Source organism: Passer domesticus, chromosome 4 (assembly GCF_036417665.1).
Source record: "Passer domesticus isolate bPasDom1 chromosome 4, bPasDom1.hap1, whole genome shotgun sequence".
Classification (NCBI taxonomy): Eukaryota; Metazoa; Chordata; class Aves; order Passeriformes; family Passeridae; genus Passer; species Passer domesticus.
The window spans coordinates 40,767,260-40,789,206 of record NC_087477.1 but is presented as its reverse complement, the minus strand read 5'-3'; the positions used below and the strand labels follow the sequence as shown (position 1 = coordinate 40,789,206).

Sequence of the window (21,947 nt, the reverse complement as noted above, 5' to 3'; positions counted from 1 at the left end):
TGGTTCCTGAGCCAAGGAAGTGGAAACTTGTCCCTGCTGCCAGCAGGCAGTCTGGAGCCACTCCGTATGGACACCCTTGTCACTGGCTCATGGGGGATCCATGCCCAGCAGGCCATGGAGCAGAGCAGACCTTGGGTTTTGCTGGCTTCTGCAGTTGCATAGGTCACCCACTTCAACAGATCTGCCTGGCACCCCTACTTTAAAGTAGATAGCAGGGAAATGAGTAGAGTACCCACATCTAAACAGAAGCATCTGCTTTGACAATTATGACTACACCATCTGGAGGACTGGACCCAACCTGCCCCCCACTTCTCTGAGAGGCTGAGGGACACCCGCCAGACATTGACAGCTTCCGTCACTGGAAAGGAGAGGTGCCCACAGGACTTGCTGGAATGGTGCTACCTGCTGCTTTCCTCCTGTCCTTGGCAGCAAATCACTGCAGATAGGGTTTCCAGTTGGAGCATTCTTAGGCACAGCAGTCAGCTGGCATGGCCACCAGTTGCAAAATGTTTGATATGATGCCCATTGACAGCCAGACGTGTAAGTCCTGATTAATTCATCTTGACCATTGCTGCTAAACTTGCAAAGGTGGAGACCACAGAACATCATTAAAATCTAATCATGCTCAGCCAAGAATCAATAGTAGAAGCTACTGAGATTTCAGTAATGGAAATGAGGCCTGAGATTCACGTTTTGGCTCTGGAGACTTCATAATTTGATCCTCCTGTGCTGGTGCAGGCAGTTTGTGTAAATGAGTTGAAATCATTTTTTAAACTGCTTTCTTTAGATTTGTACTCCTTGCCAAGTGGAGAAACACATTTTTTAAAAGTGCATCTTTGACAGGTCTTGGCCACATCTCTTTCTGCTTTCCTACATACCTGTAAACAAGCAAGGGCCTTGATAACATTGTTGCTCTACTAAGTGGAGATGCTTGTTACCAAATGGGAAGGGACACATGATGCAGCTGTCACAGAGAAAATCTGGTGCCTTCAAGGTTTCTAATGGGCAAGCTTTCCTCAGTGCCAGGAAATATTTGGCATGGGCATAACAGGGAATCGGAGCTGGATCTCTGACTGTCAAGCTGTCCTGCCCCTGATCTAAGTCAGCCTGATGTACATGTTGCTCCTGGGCAACTCTGCCATGGTTGGCTGCATAGATTTTGCTCGTTGCAGATTTCCCCTTCCTGCAGCCCATGGCATCCTGCTTGCATACATACCAGTCCTAAAAGTCTCATCTGCCTTTTTCCAGCAGAGTGAAAAGGCTTATTCATTGTCCACTCTGATCTGTGCTTTAGACTGTCCAGGGTGTTTTGCTAGAGGTTGTGCTGTGCCTGGCAAGGACAGGGCTCATTCTGATGGGTGACATACAGTATGGAAGCCGCCAGGACAGAAACCTTCCTGCTTCATCCCTCAGGGAAGAAGCAGAAGGGCTGCCAGGAGTAGCAATGGAGTGCAACAACAAAAAAAAACCCCACAAAAATCAAAGAATTTTTTAAAAATCCCATCACAAAAAAAGGCAAACAGCTGCAGACAGGCTGAATCTCTGTTGGATATGATGTATTTATTTCTAGGGTTATTCCAGGTAGCACTGGCATGATGATTTTTAAATATCACACTAGAAGGAAGATCTTGTAGAAGACATCATATACAGCGCTGATTTATTCAGTGTAAAGATCTGAAAGCTTTACTTACAGCTATTGTAGCTCTGGTGGCTTATCAGTAACTTCAATATTGTGATCTGCCTTTGGCCCTCTCTCAAGGAAAAATTAAGATGTAGTTGCCACAATACAGCTGTGTGTCATTACCCTCTCATAAGGTCTCCAGAAGAGTTGATAAGATCCCATAAAAAGCTTCAGAGTGCCACTGGCAAACAAATGTCCTCTTGCAGCAATTGTACGAATACACAGTTCTTAAATACTTGCTGTGAATAGAGAACTCTTTAACCAAAGGTCTTTTGTACCCACAAATTTGTCATGCTGAAGCAAATTGCTGGGGTAGTTAAGATCCCATCCCATGTGCATCATTCTACCTGAGTTCTCTTGCTGCCCTGCAAATTATTTGACATGCAGTTTGAATGCCCCTCCTTGTCTTCCCACCAGAGCCTCTTCTTCATCCTACAGGGAATATTTAATGCTGAGATTTTGACATGACTTGCATTTCCATATTGGGACACAGCAATGGCCCAAACATACAATTATATCTTCAGCTCAGGATGGAGCACAGCGAGCTGTTTTAATAAGGGTTTTCTTACTCTCCTCCCACGACCCTGAAATAAAAGCAAAGGGAATACAGAAAATGACTGCCCAAGGAAATTGGTTTTTTATAAATGTTCTCTCCTCTCAAGTGTATTCCAGGGCAATAGTCCTGCTGCAGTGTAGGAAAACACTAGCATTAACAAGTGATTATTCCACAGGCCTGGATTTGCCCAGCAGTCCAGTACTTGGAGATGATGCATAGGTAGGCTGGAGCTGCTGCATTCATTCTGCTTGGCACCATTTTTCTTCTGCTTTGTCATACATATCCTCATTACAGCCTGCTGGCAAGGACTGGTAATGGGATGAGTTACCTGGGATTGGACTTGGTACAATAGTCAGCTAATCGCCAGTTCCCGGGCAGAGCCATTGCTCATGGAGATGCATTTCCTTGCTGCTCCCGGGCAGTTCTGTGAAGGATGTGAGAAGAGCAGGAGTACTGGCAGAGGAGCAGCCTTGCAGCCATCCCTGCTGGGGTGGCTCCTCTCGCAGCCAGGGAGCAGCAGCTCTGGGCTTGCCAGCCCAGAGGAGCAGGGCGTTGTGCTCAGCAATCCCCTCTGGAGAGACCCCAGCCCTGGGGGAGCGGGAGGCTGCACAGCAGCTGCTGCCAACCATTAACCTGGACTCGTGCAGGAAGGGGCAGAGCTTTGTCTCAGTGCAGCTGGCAGAAAAGGAGGGAGGTACGAGGGCTCTTTCAGAGAGACACATTATTAAATCTTGGGCTTGTTCACGTTTAGACAATCAGCTCTTAGCAAAAATAGGGTATCTTGGAACCATAACCAAAATACTGCATGTAAACAATGTTCGTAAGCTAAGCCACTGACCTTTGCTGCTTTTACTGTGATTTTCAGGTGCTTGCGGAATTGTGGAAGGGAGAAGGGAAGACTCCTCTTGAAATTGTTAAAGAACAGAAACTTGAACTGTTACAGGATCAAAAAGAGCTTGAACAGATCTGCCAGGCAGTGATTGATGGACAAGAAAATGAGGTGATTATGATGGTGCTGGGAACCTGCTGCACTGTGGCAGTCTGTGGAAAGGGGGTTAAAATAGCCTCTCTTTTTTTCCCTTTTGATGGCATTTGTGCTCTAGAGCCAGAGCAGTAAAGCTGCTGCCAAGATATTATCAAGCTTTTCTTCTTTCTTATTTTACTAAGTGGGTTTTTTGAAACTGAAACTTACACAAAATGATCTGCAAAACAAATTACCAGTCTGGCTAATGTGCTAAGTCATTCTGGGAGCCCATAAAACTTTAATGCAGGAAAGCAAAACTGCAGGGCCCTATCCCTCTCCAGCGGTACTGCCATTAACCTGACCCTGCCCTGCAGCCACATAACTCTGATTTTTATGTCATCTGTTGTGATACTGGGGCAACACTGTTAAACTGTTCTGAAGCTGAAGTTACCTGCCAGCAAGGCATACATTAGTTATGGAATTAGAGACTGTATCAGAGCTGGCAAGGCAGAAATTCTGCTTGCATCTTTTTGCCATGTCCCTGTCTCTGTCCACTGCCAAAGAGAGGAGCCTGGCTGGCTCTCCTGCCTGACAGTGGCTGTGGCGTGGGGAGGAGCCAGAGCCCTGTGGTGGCAGCAGCAGCTCCAGAGCTGCTGCCCACTCTGCTGTTCTGCTGGGCTGTGGCAGCAACACAAACACTCCCCATGGGGGATGATTGGCTCTTCCCCATCTCCTTGAAAGACACACAGCAGCCAGTGTGGCTCAGTCTAACAAGGTCTGAGCTGGAAAAAAGGGAAAAAACCCTTGTTGATCATGAAGGGGAGGAGTAGGAAGGGATCTTGACAGAGTCTATATAATCTGCTTTATAAAAAGCAAAATGAAAACAAGTGCTTATATGTTCTCTGGAGCAAAAATGTAAAAGCAGAAGTGAATAGCTTACTTCTAATATAAACAATGTCTAGCTCCATTTGCCATTTGGAAAAAAACATTAACATCTTTTGAGAACAATACCACCCACTCCAGATCTCATTGGGGGAAGCTAACAGCTCTGCAAGAGCTTTTGATAAAACGAGCTTGCAGTAGGTCGGCGTGACCTCCATCCGACTTGACTCATTTGCAGAGCCTGATAAAAGTGCTGCTGTATTTCCAGGCTGGTATGAAAGAATAGGCAGGGAGAGAGAAAACGTTAGAACTGACTGGGAAGTGCAGGAGCTGGAAGGTCCGTAACCACACTCCCATTTCAATGTGTTTTGAGAGTAACTTTTTTCAGAATGAAATAGCTTCTAAACAGCTGCTCAAACCAACACTGAGCACTTATGACAGTGCAGGACTGTACTGCACTCTGCTCCACATAGGTAATTTCTAGCAGAGCCAGAGTAATGAGTCTTTCCCACTGTGCAACATAACAGAGAAGATTTTAGACTGACAATAATTCAGATACTGTAATGAGAAGCAGTATTTGCATTTGAATTTGGTATTGGCACAGTGTATAGCTCCTATGTTTGCACCCCTTCCCTGAACATCTGCAAATATGTCATCCTGTTTCTTTGCATCGATTGTGTTCTGCCTAGTAACTCTGACAAGGTAGAAAATGCCTTCCCTGCCACACAAACAGTAGCCAGATGCTTGTCTTTCAGCAGTAGCATCTCCTTTAGGAAGGCCCAAAGGTGAAATTTCTGATCCTTTCAGCTTTTAAGCATGGTTCTTGCAGGGTAGCAGGTGATTATGCATCAAAGGCTGTCTGATAGCAGGGCATATTTGACCAGTTAATTAATCATCATGTTGCAGAGGAGTAGTTGCTGGAAGGAAATAAAAAGCACCTACGTCTGTGCTTGAAGGACCTCACCAATATTATCAAATAGATTTTGATTTTATTCAAATCACCTGTTATAACAGGACATTATATTCAGTAAAATGGTAGATCCTATTAGCAAGGCAAGTCTATCTCATTTCTCTGGCTTTTTTCCAGGAAGTTGCCGTTCAAACTGCAGACACTGTAAAATCCAAAAGTATTTTCTGACTCTTTCAATAAGAGGAGCTCTATTAGTTGTAAGGCCCTGATGCTGTAGGGACTTGCTGTTGTCTCATGGGAGCAGAGCAGGAGCTTATTGCAGGGCTGAAGGCAGTTTTTATAAATAACACTTTATCCCAAAATGTAGTCTTTTATCACAACAGTCCAAAGAACAAAAATATTCATACCTTGGTGGGGAATGTTCAGTTTTCCTGTAACAATGGTGTCTGTTGCATTTTTTTTCTTTAAAGGTTATGGCGATCAAGGCAGGAAATCCAAAAGTTCTAAATAAGTTAATTGGTCTGGTACAAAAGAAAACACAAGGACGTTCCAATCCTGTTCTGGTGAAGCAATTATTAGAGAAGAAGCTATCAGAGTAGCCAGAAGAGAAAAGCACACAAGCAACTAAAGAAGCATGTGCTTCATTCTGTCTGCAAGTGAACTTTGGTGTGTCCTTGTGCAGCATCATGCTTCTTGGATATACTTCAAGCAGCCTGAAGTCCCAGCCTTCCCTAGATGCATCAGCCAAAGGCAGATGGGCCAGAGAAAAGCAGGATACAGCCATTTGCATCTCCCATGCTTTGATGTGGCACTTGGAAATGTGATTTCCACACAGCCCTGGGAAACAAGCGCCCAGAGGTGTCTGTGAGTACACAGAGAGCTGAGACTGCATGGGTCAGTTTTCCAATAAAGCGGGTACAAACTCAGCTTTTCTGTCCGCCTGTTTGTGAGAAGGGGGATTCACAATCTCAAATACTCAATCTGGGCATGCACACCATAACTCACTGTCAGTGTGAGCACACTGTGAGTGCTCATTCACAGAGCCCAACAGGAACAATTATTAAAATGCCCAGAAGTAATTGAGGAGCCCATGTGTGCCTCCATGCCTTACAGCAGGGAACAGAAAGTTCACTGCTCTCATTCTTGCTGGTTTCTGAGGAAAGAGGAAAGGTTGAAGCCACAAGCTGCTTCACTGTGTGCCTAAGGGTAGTGCCACAGACAGAAGTGCCAGCATCTCACCCTGTCAGGTTGTTTGCTCACCTCCTCCCAGTTCTGCACCCACATAGCTGCTGTGCCTGCTCTCAGTGCTGAGGAGTGCCTACGGGGTGTGCGCCTGAGCCCTTCTGCGGGTCACATCCCATTTTGGCATCAGAGGCTCAGAACAGCAGATGTGCTTCTGCCAGCCCTGTACAATCTACAGCAGAACAAGAAGAATCCTAAAATAGCTGGAGTTGATCATTAGAGTCCAGCTTCTGGCCCTGAACAGGACAGCCCCAGATCCAGTTCGGTTATTTTTTCTCTGCAGGCAAGAACTTGGTCCTATGTTACAAATGCTCAATGCCCAGGGCTGCTGCTTCTCTGGCACATGGTTTTCTCCTATCTTCTGGAACTGTACTGCTTTGGAACATGCAGTTTGGAACTGTACTGCTTAGGAATAGAACATGCAGTTGGCTGAGCTGCATTCAGCTGGGGTTCAGTCCTCTCCACTACTTAATCCTAAGGGGATTTTGTGCTGGTAGGTTTTATTTGGCGTTTTTTACATCGTTTGTTTTTCAGTTCCTGGCTTTCAGTACTCACCAAAACGCATTTGGGATCTGGAATAAACTTACCCATCCCAACCAGCTTTAGCTGATTGAGCCATTAACAGGAAATGCAACAAGAAGGAACCTGTCAAATTTTCATGTAGTGAAATTTAGTACCAGATGCTTGAAGTTCTTAAATCCCTTCTGGAGACTGCTAAGCCATACTTTTTAAAGATCACACTTACCTCAGGCCTCATAGCTACTTCTTTAGAATTGTTCTTTAGGATGTGCCTGCAGGGCAGACATTGTCAGGAGTGCAGCAGGTGTGGCCCTGGGACTTCAGTCACCTTTGGCTTGCAGCACTAGTTCAAAGTAGGCTGATGGCAGTTCTTCCTTCTGAGTGGCAGCACTGATGTTATGTCTTGAGGAGGATGTTGTTTACAAACTGGCTGAGGTTCAAGTGCAAACTCCTTCATTAGAAGGAAAAAAACCCTTTGGTTTTCAATACATTTAATGAATAAAATGTATACCCATTGTTTACAAAAAAGACCTTTACAATTCAAACATCATCCTACAGCTTACAAAATACAGTGACACAACTGCAGTCAAAAACTGTGACCCTTCAAAAACCAATCCACCAAGCAAAAAGCCTAAACCTCCAAAAACTCCCCAAATCACACCACACCCAGGATTCTCATGTCACTTTCATGTCATTTCCACTGTCACTTTTCACATCATGAGCAAAACCTACTATTTTTACCTAGAGTGGCGTGAGTTTTCTGTAAGTGTTCAGTCAATAAAGGTTTAGATTATACAACGAGCTATTGGAATTCTGTTCAACTCTTGCCATGGCAGCAAGAAACAAGAAGGCACAAGGGTTTCTCCATGAAATCTTGAATACTAGAAATCTTCCCTCAGTTTAGAAATACACAGTTGTTTCCCAGAGGTGGTCCTCCAAAGGTTAGTGTTTGTTGTGGCACAGCTGGATGCTGCTCTGCTGAGTTCCCCACTGCTGCAGTGGGTGCCTTTTAAAAAGAGAAATCAAACCAACAATGTATTTCAAAGAGAAATAAGGCGATGAAGGAAGCATCTCAATTAATGTAGCAAGGCTACTGCTGATAATTCTGTCTACGATTCTTCTTAGACACACTTTTACTATAGAATTATACTTTACTAATATGTGCAAAGCCTGTTAAAAATCATCAGCCAGGTTCTCTCTGAGTGGAGTCTGTGTCAGTACATCATGCACATGGGCCTGTGCAAAGCACTGGACACTGTCCTGCATGGCATCCTTATCTCTACACTGGAGAGACATGGATTTGATGGGTGGACTGCCCAGGGGACAAGGAATTGGCTGGCTGGTTGCACTCAAAGAGCTGCAGTCAGTATCTTGATGTCCAGGTGGAGGCCAGTGATGAGTGGGGTTGGCCAGGGGTTGTCACTGGGCCTTGCCCTGTTTCACATTGTGGGGGATGCTTTGTGGGGTGCTCCCGGGACGAGTGAAGAGATGTGAATCTTGACTGCATGTTTCAGAAAGCTGGTTTATTATATTACAATACTTTATTAAAACTATACGAAAAGAATAGAGAGAAAAGGATTCATCAGAAGGCTAGAAAGAATAGGATGGAATGCAATGACAAAGACTTGTGACTCTCCAAGAGTCCGAGCCAGCTGACTGTGATTGGCCATTAATTACAAACAACCAACATGTACCAATCACAGGTGCACCTGTTGGTAAACAATGTCCAGACCACATTCCACAGCCATCAGATAGTTATTGTTTACATTTCTTTTCTGAGGCTTCTCAGCTAGAATAGGAGAAAAATCCTAGCAAAGGATTTTTCATAAAATATAATGGCTACATCACATCTTTGCTGGGGACAAGGACCAGCAAAGTGTGATTGAGTGCTCCCTCATCCATCACCAAGTTCTCTGATGACAACAAGCTGTGTGGCATGGTTGACACACTGCAGAATGGGGATACCATCCAGAGGGATCTGGACTGGCTTGAGAAATGGGGCTGTGAAAAGAAGTGGACTTCAGGGTGCTGGGGCATGAAAAACTTGACACAACCTGGTAATGTGCATTTACAGCCCAGAAGGCCAAATATGTCCTGGGCTGCATCCAAAGCCCTGTGGGCAGCAGGACAAGGGTGGGGGTTCTGCCCCTGTGCCCTTCCCTGGTGAGACCACACCTGCAGTGCTGGGTCCAGCTCTGGGGTCCCAGCACAGGAAGAACAGGAGTCTGTTGGAACAAGTCCAGAGGAGACCATGAAGATGATCAGAGGGCTGGAACATCTCACCTGTGAGGACAGGCTGAGACAGTTGGGGCTGTTCAGCCTGGAGAAGAGAAGGCTCTGGAGAGACCTTATAGCACGTTGCAGTACCTCAAGGGGGCCAACAAGAGCTGGAAATGGACAAGGGCATGTAGTCATACATGGGGATGTACATAGAGGGGGAATGGATTTAAGATGAGAGAGGGCAGATTTAGATTGGATATTAGGAAAAACATCTCTACTGTGAAGCACTGGAACAGGCTGCCCATAAAAGCTGTAGATGCCTCATCACTAGAAGTGTTCAAGGCCAGGTTAGATGGGGCTTTGGGCAGCCTGTTCTAGTGGAAGTGTCCCTGCCCATGGTGGGAGGAGTTAGAATTATATTAATGTCCCTTCCAACCATTCTGTGATTTACCGTCAAGTTTCAATCTGTTTTCTCCTCCACCTGCCAGACACAATGGGTAACAAGAAAGATTAAAAGGCATAATTGTAATATTCTTCCCTTCCGGGGAAGGTAAAGAGCAGCCAGTCTATAAATTTTGCACTATATTATGAAACAGTCATTTTTGAAAATTTTAAAGAACTCTTTTGCAGACACACACAAAATGTAAATTTCTTTTTGATAGGAAAAAAAAAAAGTGTTTTGAGTCAATTGAGATCAAGATAATAAAGCTTTTTAACATTTGTGGAGATACCAGCTACCAACTTCAAAGCACCAGTAGCTGGCAGTGCTCAGACCTAGCGGTGGGAAGGCTCAGTTGGGCCAGCTCACATTGCTCCCACTATCCAAGCCTGCATTAAGGGGCTCATCAGTCACTTCACACCCCTTTGACTGAACCAATACAGCCAAAACATGGGATCATTTTGCCTGCCAAGGCTCTTACACAGCAGCCTAAATACAACACCACCTTCCCATTCCCCTAAATGGAGCTCACAGCAAATTCTAAATAATCAACAAGTGGGGCACTGTACTGGGCAAAACAAACAGCTTTGGTTTACATCTGCTTAGCAGTAGTTGATGAGCAAATAAAAAAAGCAGAAGCAGCAGCCTCAAATAATTTAGTTTCTGCTATTTAAGGACAAATAGAACAACACTACAGGACACATGGGTCTGCAGGATAGAAGGCAGAGCCTGACTCTGAAGTACTGGATGTAGAACATCCTGCAGACCAGAAGGCTGTCCCAAGTGTGGCTGTATCGAGGCTGGAACTCTGGAATGAAGATTGAGGCTTTGACCCCAACTTGGAAGTCTCATTTAGCTACTCCAGTGCTCTCTGATCTAATGATTGCAGATGCCATCTGTGCAACAGCATCAGGCAGGGTGAATTAAGGACAGTTTCATGCAGATTTTCAGCAGTTGCTATCCATGAACAGAGGACCAAGGAAAATGCTCACAAATTAAAAGCTGACACCAGACACTGTCACGACCATCTCATCTACTCATTGCTGGAAGTCTTTTAGGAGGTCAGGCCTGAGGGTGGAGAGCTGATACTTACCATCCCATAAAGCTGAAGTATCCTGTATCTGAGGCTGCAGAAGAGGAGAAGAAAGTTGTCTAAAAAGATGCTGGCAATGCTCTAAGTAGTGAAGAAAGAATTTCTAGCGCTCAGCCTTGGCTGCAGAGTTTAATTTTAACTGTGTTAAAAATAGAAGCACACGACAGGAACCTTAACTAAAAAATTATAGCAGAGCATTCAGCTGTGGTTTCAGTGCAGCCCCTTTCCACCCTGCTTTGTGGTGTGGTGTTGGGGTTCTGGGATGCTCTTGTGTCTCTTCTGAGCACCCTCTACCTACACTCACACAACCATTGACCTCAGCAGCACCTTCCCAGGGATTTATGACCTTGTGTGCATGCTCAGTCTGGAGAGTGTTTGTTTTTTCACACATAAAGAAAAACAAATTAGGTTTTCAGTCAACTCTCTGTTCTCAGACTGAGTAAGGGAGAAGTAATAGCACACTCCTGATTAGTTTGCCCTCATTCCTGGCATCTTCTTAAAATGCTATTTATGGATACTCACACACACTCTGGATTTTGAATCAGGCAGTGGCCACTTACAACCAAGTTACAGCAGGCAGGAGGTCTCCATTTATCAGCCCAAATGCTCAGAAGTTTCCCTGCGTTCAGTTGGCTTCAAGTGCAAGTTGTCCCCTGTCCCCTCAGAAGCTGCAAATGTGCTGGTAATACACAGACAGAGAGGACTCTATTGATAAACAGTGTGAGGAATGCAGTAAAATACAAAATCCCTAGTTGTCATGGCCTGTATTTGCTGTGCATTTTTGTGCCCAATGTGATGGCAAATTTAGACTCCATCTTCAAGAGCCGCAGGGCCAAGCACAATCAGTAACTAGGGATGACTGCAGTGGAAACACAAAACCACTGGGAATCACTTCTCTCCTGACTGTACTCCAGCCCACATCCCACATGAGGCTAGACAGCCTGAATTTTAACTCCAATAAAGCAAACTGCAGAAATGCTCAGGTGTCACCATGAGGGAACAAATCTGCAGAAAGAAGGTAGTTTAGTGAGCAACATAGGTGTGCATGCTCCCAGTGGAACTGAACCTTCCCTCTAGTACCATCCTAGTCCCAGATTCTTAAGATCTCCTGTAGGCATTTCACAACTGTCTACAGCATTTGCTGACCAGCTGCAGAAATAAGTGGCAAGAGATGCTGACCTTTGGTTTCTCCCCTTTATCTGTGTGGGGGAATCCAATTCATGACCCTGTGAACGATTCCCATCTTGCCTGCTGGCTTTGCCCAAGAAAAAGACTGATGACAACTGTGCCAGATGCCATGTTAACCCATCTCCTACACAGGCAGCAAACTAACCTATGCAACATTCCCTGCCTTGTCATTGCAGCCGTTGGAGAAAGACCTCCAAGTCCAGTACTTGGAGCTGCAGAGCTGCACTGCCATGATCCTCACAAGAGCCAACAACTTCACTGTGGGGAGTGCTCCCTCCATGCACAGCCTTTTGTGTAAGCATAAAGCAGAAGTTCTCCCAGCTAGCTGCATCAGCCACAGCTGTAATTGTCTAACCCTAAGCAGGCGTAATCAACAGTAAGTTGTATTTTAGCTGCTCAAGAGGCCACACTTTCAGGCTGGTCTTAGAGGCTGCTAGATTTTTTCCACACTGAAGCTCAGAAACCAGTGTTATGACTTCAGAGATTTGCAAAAGACACTGATCAGTGTTTCTAAACTCCAAGTTGGGCTTGGACATCAAGAGCCACGAGTTGTTGGCTCAAGCTGCAGCAAGGGATACTGAGACCCAGAGCCACTCCCTCTCCTTTGAGTTCAAGCTGGCATTTCGTCTGAGCTCTGGCCAAACTGACACAGCAGCACTAAGCTGGACACAGTTCAGTTGTCTCAGATTTGACTCGTCCATGTTATTTTTTGGTCTAAATCCAAGCTAGTTATTTTTAAAGTAGACTGCAATAAAACACAGCTGCTGTGGAATTGGCTTCATCAGAGATGTAGGTTTGCAGGTATTTAGTCCACAGCACATAATTGTATGCATGCAGTTTGCTGAAGTGCCAAAGTTGAGAAATGCAGCCTTTGCACAAAAGTTCCATCAGGGCTTTTAGCCCAGAGACTTCAGTCTTAATTTAATCCAGCTGCCACAAGAACCATTATAATCAATGAACAAAAAGAAGACTTGCAAAGTCAGCAACAAAACACCACTTTAAGCACCTACATATTTGAGAATCCAAGTAATGCTCCTTTTCATAAATAAGAGGCTTCCAACTGAGCATGTAACAAATGAAGTACATTGGTGCTGGGCCACGACATGTTTAGAAAAGCTGGGGGCCACTAAAAAATAAAGTGCATTTAGTCAGAGCAGGACTTTAACCACCAACAAAGTCACAGAAATAGTGCTGCATTCTGTGGCTGTCTGTGGTCAGACAGCTGGCACCACCATCATCTTACCCAATATCTATTTATGCAAGTCTGACACCACCTTCACAAGGAGCAAGTTTTACCCTTCTTTGCACATTTCTGTCCCAAAACATCACACAGCACTGCTGTCCACTTGGACAGGTACTGTAGGACATGGTCATACTCATTTTTCAAATTTGAGCTTTTTTTTTCCTGGTCCCTAATAAATCAGAGCAACACAAACATAAATTTCACACAGAGGGAAGTGCCCCCTGCTACTCTGTAGCATTTTACCTTTGGTTTGCTCATTAATGTAAGCAGCCCAAGTGCCATGTATCCTCCATTTCTGCTGATAATGCTCAAAGAGTGCAAGGAAGAACATTCTCTAATTATCTAAATCAGATCTGGACACAGCAGTATTGTTACTGTACAGTGCCAGAGATATCTGAGTTAAAAGAAAAGAAAGAGGAAAATCCCAGGATTCTACTCATAAACACAGATGCAATTTAAATGTTACAAATGTAATGGGAGCTGTCATAAGAACTGCAGGCATGACATAGCAATTTCAGTTAATACAGCAGAGTAAATTGCTTATTAAATCAAGCCATCCTCAAACAGGAGCTGTGGCTACAAATTCAAATGATACAATGACATAATTTAACTGCAACAAATCACACTGCTCCCATCCTTTTCTTTTCAACACTGAGATTTTAGAGCATCTTAGTGGAGCTAAAAAATCTTCCTGAAGCATGAAACCTTCTGAGAGGCTTAAGCAGAGTGCACAAAAGGGTAGTGAGTGTGTACACACTGTGCTGGATGGTGAACTTCTGTTGGTAAATAGAACTTAACCTCTTGAACTTAAACCCTTGGAGTCTGCTGGATGCTGAAAGTTTGTTTGCAGATGTTTTTCTCTGAAGGACTGAACAGACCACTTGGGTTTTATGCACGGGCCAAAGAGTGGCATTGGTGGTAGGAATGCTGCTCAGGCTTCCTGTCTATCCAGTCCTGCTCCCATTCCAAAGCACAGCCAATCTTACTAAAAATTACCAAATCACACCTGAAAGGCAAGTGCTTTTGTATCACAGCATGACACCACTGAATTCAGACTTTTTGCAAAATGAACTGGATGCTTGGAAGCATTACCTGTGCCTGCTGGTGGGAGGGACAGTCCATGCCTGATACTGGAGATTTCTCATCTCCACAGAATACAGCTGAAAACAGAAGTTCTCATTTCTGTTCTTCAAAACCAAAGGTAGAAGTTACCAGGAAAAAAAAAAAGACAATGCACTTTTCATACCCAGAACTGCAGCACCAACAACTTGATCCCATTCAAAATATCATAATATTCTTTAGGGCACACATGAAATATATCAAATTTAAGAAAAATGCCTAGAATAGAATAAAAAAGGTAGTAAACACAGCCAGCAACACGTGAACTGCACCTGACTATACATGTCCAAAGATCAGCACAAGCATGAATGAAACTGCTGAGTGCTTTAGTTCAATTAACAGAAACCATGTGTATGTTTACTGAGACTAACCCAGAAAGCATCCAAAAATGGCCAAAGGTAAAAGAGAATGACTACAAATTTTTGAAGACAAAGTGCTCACTTTATAGGTAGGTTGTAAAAACAAAATAAACAAAAACTAAACCAAACCAAAAACACACACAAACAAAAAGCAGGTTGAAAATGCTGGAAAGATCCCTTGCAATAGCAGAAAAACACACTCCAAGGCTACATAATTGGAAATGTGGCATTCACAGTTTGAAGCATCTAGTAGGAGACTGGAAATTCACTTCGCTATCACTGAGCCACCACCTGCAGTCTTTGGAATAGATGTGCCAAGGCACTTCATTTGGAACAGATGCTGAGCCAATGTACCAAAGAAGGACTGCTCTAGTCACACACCCACCTAAATGTGGGGAAAACCAGATCATAAAGCACTTCCTTGTTCTTGGAAAGAGCAGTATAATGCTGTTGTCCTCCAGGGACTTACAGGCAGGACTACAGCTTGGACCACAAGCACAGGTTTTTTTGGGAAAGGATGTATCATTGGTGAGAGACAGGATAACACATTATCTAACTGGAGGGAAGAAGCTTATTAGAGAAGCATTTGGCTGAAGAGCTTATGCACACAGATGTGATTCATCTCAAAAGATCAACATTTTCAAGCTAAATCACAGGTTCTGCATTTTGAAGGCAGGAAGAGGCAATTCCCACCAACAGTTTTTTGTGCTGGCTGCCAGACATTATACTGCTATTACATCTGAGACACAGCTGCAAGTCTGATCCCACTCAGAAACAAAGCAATGCAAAGGTACACGTATGATCTGCATTTTTACATTCTAAGCCAGGGTCACTGCACTCATCCATCTCTTCCTTTTGGGGAGCTGACAGACATTTCCCATTGGTGAGGGGACACTGTGCACAAACACAGCTCTGACCTTTCAGCAAGAAGCCTTCCACACAACTCCAGATTTCAAAGGCTGACTTTATCCTACTGTATGTAGAACATAAGCTCTACTAAAACTTATGAGGAAAATCCTCTCCTCTAATTTACAGGTGCATTTATGAGCAGTCCACATTTTAAAATCCTCATGCAGCTTAACAGACCTGCTGTGATGAAACTGCAGTGATTTTGTTAATTTTAACTGGTGTTTTCAGGAAATGGACAATCTCAAAAGAAATCCCTTCCACCCAGCAAATAAGGATTTTTAGTTTAGAGTACAAACAAAGGAAGGGAGTGTTCAGATAGTAATTTACTGCCTTGAGCAATGGCCTGCAGAGTTCTTTATTTTTAAAAAAGTGAAATAATCTTTCTAATTCCTTTTTTAAAAAAGTCCTCACAAAAAAAAAAAAGGGATTAGTTTGCTTCTGCATTTTAGCAATTGTTTCTGAACCACTAAAAGTCAGCTGATCAAACTTTCCTTTTGCTCACATGCAGTTTTTGCAGAAAAGGTGAGAAGCAGAGCAAGCACTGACCCTACAACCATAATGCTGAAACACTTCCAACACGCACACTGAACTCCCTCAGGCCAGGCCTGTGAGCACAGCATGGAAGGCAGCAGAAATGACGGAATAGGGAAAGAACCCACAGTGCCCTAGGATAAGTTTAAAAAAAATTTTAAAAAGAAATCAATCTATCTCATTATCCATTTACATTACAATGCAGGGGTGGGGGGAACTGAAAAAGAAAGAGCTCTCTTCAACCTGGATAACTAATACCTAAGGAAAAACCCCACAGCTTTGGCTTCAGTTCCAAGAAAGCTGGTTAGGTGAAAGAGGGGCATGTGGAGGTCAGTACATGATTTACAGAATGGTGATGCAGTGGCATCTGAAAAACTAAACAAATCATAAATGAAACCAAACCAGAGAGAGTCAGCTAGGAAGCAACAGGATCCCCAGCCATCATGGAAGTGAAGACTGTGCAGCAAACAGGAAAAGATGGACCCAGAGAAGTTCTGGAGGTGATTTTGTTGAAGGTAGACGTTGGTTTTTTTTTTTTCCCTTGGAACATCCTGAAGTGGGCTGGCACAATGAATGCAGACACTTTAATCTATACCTTGTAGATTAAAGGAAGAACTTTTCAGAGCTATCTAAAGGATTTAGGAGCTTAAACTACACTGCACATTCCAGAGGAATTTGATGTGCAATTAATTACACTGTTCTGGAATGTCTTTGGTTTTTGTTTTTAAACTGGTTTCTTCCTTGAAATCTCTGAGAAAATGTGTTTCAAAATCAGAATGTGATTAACTGTAATTCCACATTATGGAATTACAATGAGCAGAAGAACTGACGTATGCAGGTGTTATTTCTGATTTCTGTTTCTTTACATTTTTTTGAGTCATTGTTAGTTTGTATCCTGGGCAAAAGGGTTTATGGCTTTCTTGAACTAAGCCCTCTTTATGTAGCCAACTACAACTCTGGAAGCACAATTATGCAGCTAAGATAAGACAAAATGCAGTGGTGATGCACCAATTCATCACATTTGGGTTCTTCTAATGAAGCCCATTACTCACAGAAGAGAATTTTCTCAAGCAGTTAGTCACCAGCAGACAGCTTTCCCCATTACTCCTTCCTTTTCTGCAGCTGGTGAATAGCCTGGTCCTCCCCTCACCATCCCAGAAATGCAATATTAGTGAAAGTCAACACCTAAATTAAAACTAAACAAACAGTATTTAACTTTCCCTTAACCAAAAGAAATTAACAATAAAACAGTACACCTTTCATGAGCAAGCAAACCTTTTTCATTTAATAAAAAAGAGACAAAAAAGACAAAAACAGCCTGCTGTCCATTTAACACTATAGAATGATACTGAGTATCTTTCTTTAGCTTATTAAAACAAGCATACAAATAAACTAGACACTAACAACAGCTTGCATAGAAACATTTTGTTTTGTACTTTGTGCAAATCTTACTAAATAAGGCATGCTCGCGGGCTTAGGTAGCAATGGAAGAGTTATCAAGGAATGCCGAGGAACCACAAGGAAAATTCCAGGCAGTCTGCAATCCACATCCACTTACACACTTCACTGGACTTCAAAGCCCAACAGCTGATAGCTGCAGATCTGTCTGCGACATAAGGCAATATGGTATGTGTAGGGCCCAGCACCTGCTTCCAGCTACTCGTGGCTTTACTACACATAAGATCACTTGAATTCAGAAAACCTGAGCCAGTAGTTAAAATGGGGGCTTTGGATGTGGATCGGTAAGAACCGGCTTCAGGGTGAAGCAAGGGAAGAGGCAAAGAGGACAATGACATCAAGAAACACAGCCCTTCACATAACCCCTTCAGGGTTTTGTGCAGATTTTGCATGTCTTTTTATACTGTGAACTTTTCCCATGGGGCAATGCTTTTTCAAGCAAACTTGTCTCCTAACAAGTTATCCAGAAGAGTATTTCTGGAACAGAAAAAGTTAACGTGTTTGTGGCTCTTAGCCAGCCAACATGTGTCTATTGCAGAAATTCAGCAAGAATTAGTGACACTAAAGAAGGGTGGCTGTGTAACGAGGAAGGGATGAAGAAGGAAGCTGCAGTAAGAACAGTATCAGAAATCTCAAATAAGTTATGTAGCACAGAGGGAAATTGTAAGGCCTAACTGGAATAATATTTTGCCTCCTTCTTTCCCCTCCAAATCAAGTATTTTCAGGAAATATTGAAGTACAACTTCTTTTGAAAGCAGCTTTGCATTAAAAATCTGTTTAAACTCCAAAAGCTTTTCCAAAACACATTTTAAAAACCCACTAATAATAATCTTCAAAATTCCCCAGTATTTTTTAACATAAAATGGAATGTTCTTGGGCTAGAGCTGCCAGCTCCTTCAGGAACTCTGGGAAAAGGGCAGCTGCAAGTACGGCGTTCCTCACGTGCGCAGGAAGGCTGGGATGAGCCAGGCCTTTCTTTCCTTTCTGTCCCAGGAAAGGCTGCAGTACAGCTGGGTAAGCTTCGGGAAGATTCCTTCCTTTCCCTGGGTTGCTGCTGTGATGGACATTACCTAAAGACACGAAGAGAGGCAGAGGAAAGAAAAGAGACTCTGTATATTAAGCACCCAGAGTACTTGTACAGTGTCCAAACCCAGTTTATAAGGATTGTGTCCAGAGCTGTAATTTGCAGTACCCACATCGTGCAGGGAGATACTCCACTAATCCAGCATTTTAAAGTTCTGTGTGGCCTAGTTCTGTTGCATTTTTTATTACCTATCTTTCTCCAGGTTATATATCATTCAGTTATATCTCTGATGAGAGAAATATGTAGGCAGAAGATGAGTCAAGGGAAAGAGTAATATGGATTTACCTTCTGAAACAGCAGATAATATCCACCTGTCTAGAGCCAGCATGGTTGTCTCCATTTCAACAATACTATGCTCTATCCCTCCCCCAGATGAAACTGTTGTTTTGATTTTTATTGTCCTCTCCCTGTGAATCACCATGTCAATGGGTTTGAGGCTGAGCTATCACATCACCATATGAGTCTGAAGCAGGTTAGAAAGCAAGGGGGAAAAAAATTTAGAATTGGATTTTTCTGCAGCTATAGGCCCCACTAACTACACTTACTTCCCTGTAAAGCAACTAACCATTAAAAAGAGAGCAAGTGAAAGCCACTGTGTGTTCTGCTATATGATCTCTGCTGCCGGAGTTCAGAGGATCAGAGCTCAAGTATCAGAATGCATGGAATTACAGTGACAGCAGCACTTAAATTTCAATCAATTGCTCCTTGTTTCAACCTGAAGCAGAACTGCCCTTTAATTAGATGATAATTAATTTAGTGAAACTAAAAAGGTGACAAAATCTAATGCTGATGGAAATAAATACTCTACGAATAAAAATTAACCTGTAGAACTCACTGCTACAAGATAGAACTCACTGCTACAAGGTATCATTGAGGCCAACAGCGGAGACAGATGAAGTCCTGTCTAACTTACAAGTGGGATGTTCTCCTGAGATGTATGAGTAAATCATTAAAAAGAAATAAAAGGGCTGTTATGTTAATTCACATACTGAAGACAAGCCCCAAACTGCATTGCTGCCTTCAGAAGGGGTTTCCCTTACATTGCACACAGCTGATGTTAAAGTAACAGTCTCAAGTGATGCCAGCCTTGCTCTGAAACCCCCCAAGCAGCGAGCAGGGGGAGCTGTAAATGAAGGCCTCACGCAATGCTGCACAGCAATCCTCTGTTCAACAGCTCTGCACTTTTGCTCCTTGCCTGTACTTCACCCAAGGCACTGTGGAATTACTCTACTCTTCCAAACACGTGAAAAAAAAAATTCATCTCAATCATTTAACAGACTCGTACTTTTCTTGAGTTTAAAACACCTTTCCAACTCCAGACTTATCAATCATTCATGTTGTTATTCTACAAATTTCTACCTACTAGAGACAGAGTACAGGAATTTCTGTGCTGTGGGAAAATCTGACTGTGTGAGGAAAAACAACTTAAATTATAGATTACAATGAAAAGATAAAGTTTTAAGCTTCCCCTGAAGATTTTTTCTCAGATTTTCTAATGTCAAAACATTTCATAATTAATATTTTAAGTTTTTTTAAATAGTTTAGGCAATATAACCAAAATGCTACTACACTGTCAAAGCTTTGCTTTTCTTTATACTCTTCCTTTTAAAAAGAATAAAAACTGATACATCTCTAAAAATATTTTTTGTTTAGATTCAACTGCTTGTTTAGAAAAAACCCTGAAAAAACAGAAAGGCACAGAAAGCTGATCTAGGAACTAGAGATTTGGGGTTTTTTTCTTTGATAAGGATTGTTCACTTCTCTCTAGGGTCGGGATGCAATCTGAGTCATACAATTGAAAACTGAGCAAATGAGTACTCTGAAAATTGTTACCAACACACTGAAAGAGGAGCAGCTTGCACATGGAACTACATCGTGACAGCTCTAGATGTGTAACCAGAGCCCAAGCTGCTGTGGAAGAAACCACACACTACTGCAAGCAAAAAAAGAACAAATTGTACCATTTCTGTTCAAAAATCTTCAGAGACCAACACTGTGAAGTGAGAGAAAATTCTCTATAATGTTTTGGTTTTACATTTGTCTTCTTCACTACCTCTGGCTTCAGGTTTTCATATGTGAATTCTGAAGGAGGCTGGCTATGCTCAGACCTGCAGAGAACACAGGGTTTATTCACCACTTATTTTCAGAGGAAAAATCCCTCAGAGAGCAACCAATATGTCTGACAGACAGAGGTGGTGTTCAAGCTAATGCAGAGTTCATGGGGAGTTCCCAATCTGTCGTTTGGTTTTGGTTTGGTGTTTTTTGTTTTTCATTTACAATTATTGCAGCAGTTCCTACCTTGCATTTTTTAATCAATATAATGAACTACTGGTTGATGGGCTACTGAACCAACTCTCCCCCCAGACTACAGTTTGATGACTTGCATCATTAGTCCTGTAGGGAACTAAGTCTGCAGTTATCCAGACATTTACTTACTCTCCAGTTATTTGTTCTTTGCAGAAGTTGCCACTATACAGAAGAAAGTGTACTAACAGGGTGACTAAGCAGCCTTGTTTCCAATTCCTAAATAATGACCAGTATGAGTCAACCTGGCAAATTCTGAAGCTCACAGAAGAAAACTGACGTAAAACAGGAAGTATAAATAAATGTCATTGGGAATGCATTATGTGAAAGTTCTTATTGCTAGCACCTGAGAAAAAAAGGACTCTGAATATTACCTCCTATTCTCATCTCCCACATGCTACCTACAAGGCCATCGAACTATTAGGCTTTCTATTCTATGACACCAAAATGCAGAGCCTAAAATGCTGCTGACATGTGCAGTACACAGCTTTTTTACAGCAGACCAACAGACCAACTCTATGGGAAGCAGCCTTAGCAAGATCATAATTTTACAGACTAGATGTACTGCAAACATCAGAAACACATACTATGCTGACTACAAACTAGGTAGATTATTCTTCAGAGTCTTGAAAAAAGAAAACATAATTAAAATGGCACATAAACAATCCTGATTTCCACACCTCTGGAAATCCAAGAAAAGCACCAACATCTTCACAGAAGTGTGGGTGATTATTAATGACTCCCAAAGATGAGTAAGCACACACCTGTAAATGCAGCCTCTCTTGAACCCTCTTGCAGTCAGCTCTTCATGACTCATCAAATTTGACATCTTCCCATCGTGTGGCAAGTTGGCTTTTAAGAGAAGCTTGCATCCAACATTGCCCACTCAGCAGCAAGCTGAGAACAAGCATGTCCTCAGGGCAGGGCTTCGGTTCTACCCATTGCCTGCCTGTGTCTGGAAGGTTCTTATTTGGCAGATAAGACTTCATTTTGTTTATTTTTACTAGCTTGCCCCACAGTGGTAAAAATAAGTACAGGTAACTGTAAAGACAGGTGCAGTGTGCACTGTGCTTGAGAGGCAGCAGATGTTTACAGAGTCCCCTGCAAAGCTGGCTTGGTGGGGTGATACCTGTCTAACTCTCCACTGCTCATAGACAAACACCTTTTGGGTTTTTTCTGTTTGTTTTGCTTTGCTTGTCATACAAGAAAGATACTAGCCAGAAAACTTTCAGTGTCTTATCTCCTT

At 42.9% G+C, this 21,947-nt stretch overlaps 2 protein-coding genes across 12 annotated transcripts in view; one reads left to right on the top strand and one right to left on the bottom strand.

Moving 5' to 3' along the window:
* The window catches only part of GATB (glutamyl-tRNA amidotransferase subunit B), a 41,925-nt gene extending 36,006 nt beyond the window's left edge, over positions 1 to 5,919 (top strand). Inside the window, exons 12-13 of the mRNA XM_064417373.1 lie at positions 3,103 to 3,237; positions 5,464 to 5,919. Of these exons, the coding sequence (XP_064273443.1) occupies positions 3,103 to 3,237; positions 5,464 to 5,592 (264 nt within the window). The 3' untranslated portion in view covers positions 5,593 to 5,919. The remainder of the gene's footprint in view (positions 1 to 3,102; positions 3,238 to 5,463) is intronic.
* Positions 1,503 to 21,947, bottom strand: part of FHIP1A (FHF complex subunit HOOK interacting protein 1A) — a 92,169-nt gene continuing 71,724 nt past the window's right edge. For 9 of the 11 annotated variants that reach the window (XM_064417362.1, XM_064417370.1, XM_064417364.1 and 6 more), the window contains one exon: positions 17,113 to 18,383. In XM_064417362.1, the coding sequence (XP_064273432.1) occupies positions 18,166 to 18,383 (218 nt within the window). In that variant the 3' untranslated portion in view covers positions 17,113 to 18,165. Of the gene's footprint in view, positions 7,206 to 17,112; positions 18,384 to 20,443; positions 20,506 to 21,947 lie in introns of those variants that run through there. The other 2 variants (XM_064417372.1, XM_064417371.1) reach the window with 2 other exon arrangements.